This window comes from Anopheles stephensi, chromosome 3 (assembly GCF_013141755.1).
Source record: "Anopheles stephensi strain Indian chromosome 3, UCI_ANSTEP_V1.0, whole genome shotgun sequence".
NCBI classification, from domain to species: Eukaryota; Metazoa; Arthropoda; class Insecta; order Diptera; family Culicidae; genus Anopheles; species Anopheles stephensi.
This window is the reverse complement of record NC_050203.1, coordinates 16078789-16087726: the sequence shown is the minus strand read 5'-3', so window position 1 is coordinate 16087726 and position 8938 is coordinate 16078789. Positions and strand designations below refer to the sequence as shown.

The window sequence follows — 8938 nt, the reverse complement described above, 5'->3', positions numbered from 1 at the left end:
TTTGATGATTTTTTTTTTGCACTACAGAGCAATTTAACAATATTAATAATCTGTCAACAGTACACTTGAGAGAAAAACTTTCTCTCGCTCTGAGGTAACTAGCAAAGTACCACCACCATTGATCCTTCTTCGCAAATGTGTCAAAAAGTGTGCTACCACCAAGCAACTACACACACTCACGAGCACAACACCGCCCGAAGAAAGCCATTTTTTCACCTTTATTAATGGGGTTCGATTTCCGTGCTACCATTTCGATCACCTCCGGTGCCACACACCGTTCCGGGAATTGGCCGGCACCCGGCTCGCCCGTACCAATTCCATCGATAAGCCTCCGGCATCGATCGGCACCATTTATCACATTTAATAGGGCAAAATGCCCTCGAGTGGTGGTGGTAGCAACCACGTTTTATCGAAACGAAAGGTACGAAATTGAACTCCCCTGTAAACTGGTGCCTCGATAACAACGAAGGGAAGGGCTCGAATCGAACGGGGACTTTTTAAAACAAATCTTTGCCACATTCTGGCTACTAGCCAGAAGCTTTCAATTATTTTCACTTCCTCGATCACTCGCCAGTCTTCGAGGCGGAGTAATTGACCGGCCGATTCCCTTTACTTATTGCGCCTTCGCGACTTGCCACCCGAGGGCGCGCGAGTTTGCAAGCCCAATGAAACGGGATGAATAATCGGCGCCGATGGATGCGTGCATCGTGGGATTTGCCGGAATGAAGCTGTACGAACATAAATTATGAAATTAATTTCTGTATTTGTTTTAAGCTCCCGGAAGGTTCAGACCAGTTTTTTTGTTGGTTTTTCGAAGCTGCGTCTTTTTTTTTTTGTCTTGCTCGGTGATTGTTTCGGTGAGCTCCCAAATTTCGAAGGAGGGTCTACTTTATAGCCTCATTACTCTTGCCATTGGGATCCACCTTCGTTTGACATTTCAATTAAAATCGATCGCACAATGTTTCGTCTAATGTTGGTTTGGTGAAGATATTGAGATACTTTGTAGAGGCAAATAACATCTAACTTTGTAGTAAATATAAATGCAAAAATGTTATTTTATAACGAAAGAAACTACAGATAACCCAGATGAACAATGCTTACATGAACTTTTGTAAATGAACTCAAGAACATTTAAATTGTTCTATCCAAAAATGAGCTTGAATGTCGAGTGAACTCATCAATAAAAGTTGATAAACACTGTTTTAATAATCGATACTCAACCTGAAATACACACATTCGGACGTAATAGGAAATCATTTAAAAGCTAAACACACTCAGCACTATGATTTGATTCTCAATGTTGTATATTTAACCGTACAAAAATCTGATCTTCAATACTGTTATACATACTCAAGCTCCTCTTGAGACACATATTCCAATTGGCAAGCCTTTTTTTGCATATTACAGACCCACAAGCAAAGCACCCAAGAAGCACTCGTGCTCATCGTAGAATTCTGAGCCATTTCACTCAATAAGAAGCCATCCAGGGCACTGCTGTACAGAACTCTATGCCAGCTCTTTGGCCAGCAGGCCAACAACGAGCGTTATCTCGGAAGGAATCCCTCTAGCTCGTGAGGGAAGAAACAACCAACGGAACACGGCTCCGGTCGCCTGTCCGGATTCATTCCGTAACCGTTGGTCAATGGCACTGTTGATCGCAAACATCCATCCACCGATGGTATGCCCGCTGCTGATCGCGTCACACCACAAGGTTGATGAAGCCGTGCGAGTTAAAGATTGCCGTCTTGCCCAGTACACAGTCCTCCGGTCCAATCCCTCCGAGATGATGTCCTGGTGGGCCATCATTGCTGTTGCTGCTGCTACAGCTGTTGTTGTTGTTGAGATCCGAGCGCATGCCACTAAACAGATCCTGAGCTCGTGGAACTATTGGAAAGCATAAGAGAACATAAAAGAAATTTAAGTTACAACAACCCTCAAAATAGTTAAACTCAATTCCCGTTGGACACTCACCATGCACATGCTTCTTCTGCCGAGCGCGCGAATTCTGGAACCAAACCTGTGTGACTCGCTTGCTCAGCCCAGTCGCGAGGGCAATCCGCTCCAGATCCTGCCCGTCCGGGTTGCTATCCACCTGGAAGTTGGCCTGCAGGATCTGTATCTGTTCCTCCGTGAACGTGGTCCGGATACGCTTGGTCTTGTTCTTCCCGTTCCCGTCCGCATCACACCCATCCTCACTCGAAGCCGTCCCATCGTCGATCAGCTCCATGTAGTGTGTCTTGCACAATACCCGTTCCTCGCAGATGGCAAACTGTTCGCCGGTCGATAACTGTCGGCCACACGAATCACACGCAAAGCACGCCAAATGGAACACATACTCCCGAGCGCGGCGTACCCAATCGGTGGCCGATATCGAGCGCGAACACTTGGCACAGCTCGTCTTAAACTTCCTGCGAATAAACAACACAGTGCGTAATGAGAGATCCGTCGGACGATAGGCGAGATCGCAGTTGTGCCTTACTTGATGTAATCCGCTTTGCAGTACATGTCACCGTCGCGCAGATAGCACGAAACCTGACGATCCAGCGGACAGAAGCAGACACTGCAACGCAAACAGGACCCGTGCCAGGCGCTGCCGTTCACCTCGAAGATGTACCGATCGGTGATCGGTTCCGCACAGTTACCACAGGTTTTGAACTCCGTCTGAAAGGGGTGATGGAGCAGAGAAGGGATGTTCCAAACGTGAACTTTAATGTCTTCGTCTTTCAGTTAAGCTAGTTAGAAATGTTGTTATTGTAAAACATAAGCTAGTGTTTGCGAACAGTTCCCGCAAAATTATCTGTGAACTTTGAAAATTGACCCTACATTTACCAGAAATATTATAAATAAAATATTGGGATCAAACAATAAGTTGCAATAAACTAAGAGTAAAATATCAAGCTATAATTCTAATTGGAATTAAATAACGTCCTTCAAGATATATGGATTAGCTCTTCTAGCGGCAGAAACCATAATTTTTTCTAGTTTAGGAACTTCCCAAAATCACATAATTTAATGCACCAAAATCATCAAAAGAAAAGGTGGTATTCTATATTCTCTCTCGAAAAGCTTAGAATATTCTGAGCAAAGTTGATTCATGTACTCTGCTTGTCAAGTCTCTTGATAATGGCTATTTTATTTACTAAGAGCTAAATGTTGTAGAGCTTATAGAGCTCAGCTTCAAATATTTAAAAAATCAAAGCCATCAAAGATCGGTTAAACATCCTATGCGTCTACGGTTAGACATCTCTCTTCAGTTGTCGAATTTATTTAATTCAAACCAAAAGAACCCAGAAAAAAACTAAATAAAATGCAAAAAAACCAAATAGGATTGGATGGATTTGTTACGCTTTTGATAGAAAAATATCCACTCAAAATGTTTCACTATTAAAATTTTTTGATTTACCTTCATTTCTAATATCTGGAACTATTTCACTATATGCGCTTCTGGAGATACACCTTCAGATTATCCTAATCAACAGTTCGTCACACTAATGAATTGTGCTATTTTTTATATTACACTTAAACACTTTTATATCGTTGATCGAAATTCACTTGTCATCAAACATAACCCAAGTTGCATCCTTTTTCTTCAACACTCAAATTAACTTAATACTATAAATTGCACTTCTTTTCTTTCAAAAACACTTTCCGCACGTCTGCTCGGATCTCTTCACACTTTACAAATGATAAACTCAATATAACGAGGCACCAAGGTATTCCTCTTCTATTCACAGAACAACTCCAAGCCAACCTTGCCACGCTTCCCAGCACGATCCCGAACCTCGTGGGCCGTCAGCCACCGTCGCAGGTCAATCTCGAACTGAGTCCCTTCATCCCGACAGCCGCACCAAAGGCCTAGGAAAACGAGAAGCAACCCTATTCCGGGGTCCGGGAGATGCCGTTCGTGAGATCTCGCCTCTCCTCACGATCCCATCTGGCCGGCCGATACGATGCCGGCTAAGCAAGCCGAGACGATGAGGATTCACCAGGCTCTCTTTCTATGCTCTTCTAGTTGATGCTTTGCCCGTTTGCCCGCTGCTCTCGTCCATCGCTCATAGAAAAACGGGGCACCGCGTTCTAGAGACACACGGCATGTACGCGCACACTCTCTATCGACGCCTTAGAGCACGCGGCTCTATGTACTGGACACGCGTGGAAAACCCCACCAAATCGACCCTCGACGAGCAGGAGTAGGGCGAACATGAAGATGACTCGCTGCGAACAACGGGCCGCAACATAACACGCCCCTTCGATTTATGCCCGATTTATGTTGCCTTTAAGCTTTTTGTGACTCTCTCTGTGCGTGTGTTTTAGTTCCGTGGCACCCTTAGTTCAATTGTGTGTTCAAGCGTTGCAGTTGTACGGGAGGGTGCAAATACGGGCAGATACTTCCGAGTGGGTCGCTTTTGTCACGATTGAAGTTGCTGTAGGTTTCAAGCAGTCACCAGATTGATTGAAGAATTAGCAGTGGAAAAGATTTCTATACGCCGGTAGAAGAACTCTACCAAAAAGGACTATTCTGAAGCCTCTTCTCAAGAAATATGGTCGGGATGTAAAAGATGTTAAAGAGCACATTATTCTTGGGCTTAAATTCTTCACTCTGGTAGAATCGTCTATCGACTTCCAAGTGCCTCGTTTCCGGACCATGCTGTGGCGTGAACGAGCCCTTCAAAAAGTACGCCCAGACAGTCGTTTCAAAAATGACACCGAAAGTGTCTCGTCTCTAAACAGTGATGTCATACGCTTGACGAAAACCGCGTACCCGGGTAGCACCTCGTGCACCCGCCGTTGCATAATTGTGTCCCATTCAGATGCAAATTGTCCTGCATACCGTACTCAACTGAGGGACGCACACACAATGTCTCCAGAAGTCTGGCCCGTCACGGTGCCACGGTGGCGTGTTTAGTCGAGCCGGGCATTCGTGGGACAAATTTGTCAGCCTCCAAACCGTACCGAAACTCCCCAACAAACGGTGGCGGGTGTTTAGAACAGTGAAGGTCGCCGACCGACCGAGGCAAAAGATGACCGAGAAAGGGTGGCCCACAGTCAGGTCCTACAGCTTCCGGGCGAGATACATGATGAATTTAGACGAGATCAGTGCACCGTTTCTACGGCCACCTGGCTTCACAAGACGTGCACGGTACGGTCTCGCTGGGGCCAGAAAAAAAGGGAAAAAGAAAGAAGAAACATGACGGATTACTCAAAACCGACACACTCGCAATGGTGGGCCAGGCCTAGCCGTTCCACAATGTCACGTGTGACATCGCTTTAAAGTCTCGCTACCGTTTGACAGCTTAACGACCGACTCTTTACGGATCAACTCGGAAGGTAATGGTGCTGAATGAGAGGCCACGGCACTGACACGACACCTTCGGTCGGTTGCATCCTTTCTGCCTTGTTTGCATTCTATTCTCGCGCGCGGTTTCTGTGAAGCTTCTTTTGGAAACACTCCTCTCCACAGTCTGTTAAGGTGAACAAATAGTTTTTTGCTGCCATTTTTTCGATTGAATGGACTGTTTTCGTTTTCGCTTTAACGGAATTGTTTAAATTTGCACAAATAGAGAACAATTTTTACGAGAAAAAGGTCAATTTTAGTTATAACTGTTTACCCAGTAATTAGGTGTATTTGGTTGGATAACAAACAGGATTTGCATGACTGAAAGTAAATACATTTTGATTAAAAAAAAACTAGACAAACCCAAGGCCAACAGGCATAGTTATATTTATTTCAATGTATTTAATTTATATCTTACTCATTTGTTTCGAAAATGTTTCAAGTGACTTGCATTAAAGTTGGACATATTAGACAAACGAAATAGACAGTTATTTTTCTGATCATTTTATGCTTTAGAATATGATCTTTCAATTAAATAATCTAATATCGATAAATGCACTTAACCAATTTTGAAAACCTACATTGAGAAGCCAATTATTACAATGCACAACAGAACTAAACGAGCACCTGTTCTTTTAGAATAAAAGAAAAAAAAAATTAGACGAGTTTTCTAAAATTAATGTTCTAGTAAGGGCGGTCCGGTGGTAGAGTCGATAACGGCGCCGGTCTTCACACGGCAGGACCGGGGCTCAAATCCCATCCAGACCGCCTCCTCGTACGTAGGGCTGCCTACTTTACTACGGGTAACATTAAGACACAGAAAGCCAGAAATGGCAGGCCTAGACCTCCGAGGTTGTTAGTAGCAAAAAAGAAGAAGAAGAATAAGTTGTGAAGGATAATAAAGCACCATCTTCGAACAAAAGGTTCTAATTTTGTATTTTAAGAGTGTAACAATTTGTTTGGCACATGCCAAATTCCTCCCCATATGTATTTTACCCAATACTGAATTTTTCTCCACTATTTTGTAATTGCTTTCAAAATTGGCAACAAAACAAGCAGTCTGAGACAACCGTTTTTTGAGCGTAAATATATTTTCAAACGATGCCGTTTTTACGTTGAAAACTCAATTTTTTCATATTAAGATTTTTAGTATTCAAGCCATTTTTGATGGCTTAAGACCATTTTGATAATCTTTCAAAACAAATTTCTCTCTCTATTTGGCCCAACAACTTCTTACGTCATGTCTGCCATTTCTAGCTTACTTGCAGTGGCGGATCAACCTAAGAGCGGAAGGAGCGGCCACTCGGAGCCTCGTCGGACTGGGGGGTAGGGGGGGCTCATCGGTGAGGGATATCCTGTTGCTTTCCTCTAACATCACTGCCAGAGTGAGGCTTCACCAAATATCTTGACCCACAACTTCTTACTAGACTTAATGATACCATGTAGTTGGATAGTCAGTCCTCACTACGGGGGAACGGTCCCGAAAGAGGATTTGAATCCCGGTCCTGCCGGCGCAACGATTTACACATTTCCCTTTAAATCAGCCGAAATAAATGAACTCCCAAACTATCTACCACCATCAGTGAAATAATTCATCTAATTCGTCATTAACGCACTTGAAGTTTATTAATTACAACGAATGCATCAAAAGGCAAACCAACTCCTGGATTTCCCAATGCTTGAGCAATTACCAAAGAATAAATGCACGTACCACCAAACAAGAAAGGGGACGCAATTAAATCGTTTTTCTCACTCAAAACATGGCGATGATTACAATTATCACACTCACTTAGAGAGCGAGCGAGATTCGTCCTTCGTCCCGGAGGGTTTTTATTACACCAAGAAGAAAGATGAACTTTCTTCTGTTTTATCTTTGCTCTGCCTATTTGTCTCTACTCACTCGACCATTGAAGTAAACAAATGTCCTGCTGCAATGAGACCAAATCAATCCGAACGGAACTCAGTTTCCGATCGTCCAACTGTGTGCTGGACGAAATTTCAACTCCCAACTACCCACCCACCGAACCGAACGACAGCGTGTAAGAACAATCGACAAATAAGTGATCAGTTTCATCGCTCCCAGCAAGACCCCGAACTGCTGCCGCAGGTGCAATGGGACGGCCGACCGGCACAAGGAAAATCCAGCTTCCGGTTTCACTGCCTACCGGATACGGTGTTTGATTGTTTCCTGTGGCACAAATTTGGTAGGCGTTAGACGTCACTAATAAATGCGCTACCAAAGAACGGGGGAAACTGCGCTACGTTCATCGTCCCCGGGGGGTGCGAATTGTTGTTGCGGGTGATTCTTAACCCAACCCTGTCCCGAGGCAGACATCCCGATTGCCCGCATTGTACGGATTACGGCACAGGTTCTGGTGCCTGCGGATTAAAGGGGGACGACGTTGGTTTGGCCGCTAAGGGCCCCGAGAATTCTAAGAGACGTTCAGTCTAACGCTCGAATGAAAAGGGACTAAATTGTGGGTAATTAAATTAGGGCCATGTAAATCGCTTCATCGACTGCCGCCTGCTTAGGTTGAAATCGTTCAAGCGATCCCGGGAGGATTATGTGTGCAGAGGGAGTTGAAACAACATTGGATGGAGGAAGGATGATGAATATTTAAATCAATATAAGGGATGAATAGGTTGGTACATTTATCATACGCGCTTGAAGAAATTTGAGGTTCTGAGACGTTATGAGTGCAGTTTTCCTAAAGATATATGAAATCCTATTTTTCTTGGTAGATTCCCAAACTTTGTATCGCTCAGAAGCGCAACAACCAACCAAAGTTGATAACGCGTCAAGCACTTACTACAAAACTTTTCCCAACTTGCTATCGTCAAACTCTCTCTCCTTCTCTTCCTCTCTCTTTTCAAAGTCCTGTACGGAGCTCTCGGTTGAAAAAAAGGGCAGGGGAAAACTGGACCGATTTTTATTTGATTTTCATGTATTTTCTTTCGGACACCCTCGCACGGTCCAGTTCGGAGGGACGACGATCATCCACGTAGCATTTGTTGTAATCAAACGTACAAATAAACAAACAAACAAATATTGAAGCGGCAAACACAGAAGGTAGGGAAAAGTTTTTTTTCCATCAACCGTACTACCCATTCATTGTTTGACAAAATAGCCAAACTTGAGGCGTTTCCCTTCAAAGTTGTGCCAAAAGGAAGCTCACTGTCGGACATTCCGAACTCGGAGAAAGTTTCTTCCGTCTTCCGTCTGTATTTTGAAACAATTTTTCTCCGAGTTGCTGATTTCCTTCTGAAAGAACGTACCAGGAATATTTTATTTCATTCACTTGTCTCGTTCGATGGGTGAGTAGGACCAAAAAAAACACACCAAACAGGGATAAAACGGCTTAGCGCTCAGTTCCGCAGGACGATAATCCCATTATTTTCGTATCGTAATCGGATCACTACAGCACGGCTGCTGCTGCTGCGGGTCGTGCTGCTTTGAACTGTGCTCTCCCCTGGTCACGTTTCCTGGTTGTATCATTAGACGATAATACATCTGTCATTTGAGATCTGTGGAATCTGTGGAACCATTATAGAAGCGTTTAAGCGGTGTTAAGGATTTACTCTCGAGCAGAAGGGTTGCTTTTT

At 44.0% G+C, this 8938-nt stretch overlaps 1 protein-coding gene across 2 annotated transcripts; it reads right to left on the bottom strand.

Annotated features, from left to right (window-relative positions):
- Nucleotides 1-1286: 1286 nt before the first annotated feature.
- LOC118514620 (LIM/homeobox protein Awh-like) lies at nt 1287-3904 on the bottom strand. 2 transcript variants are annotated; one of them, XM_036061618.1, is made up of 4 exons: nt 3404-3895; nt 2480-2661; nt 1972-2408; nt 1287-1884 (listed from the first exon to the last, which is right to left on the bottom strand). In XM_036061618.1, the coding sequence occupies exons 1-4, from the start codon at nt 3407-3409 to the stop codon at nt 1700-1702; spliced, it is 810 nt and encodes a 269-aa protein (XP_035917511.1). In that variant the 5' UTR covers nt 3410-3895; the 3' UTR covers nt 1287-1699. The 2 variants fall into 2 exon arrangements, with proteins under 2 accessions (XP_035917511.1, XP_035917510.1); XM_036061617.1 differs by having other exon boundaries at nt 1287-2408; nt 3404-3904.
- Nucleotides 3905-8938: the final 5034 nt, after the last annotated feature.

Excerpts from the sequence above, each read along its gene's own strand:
- LOC118514620 (XM_036061617.1), bottom strand. Across the intron at positions 2,409-2,479 it reads TGCAAAGCGGATTACATCAA|GAAGTTTAAGACGAGCTGTG; the intron begins GTAAGGCACAAC and ends GTTTATTCGCAG.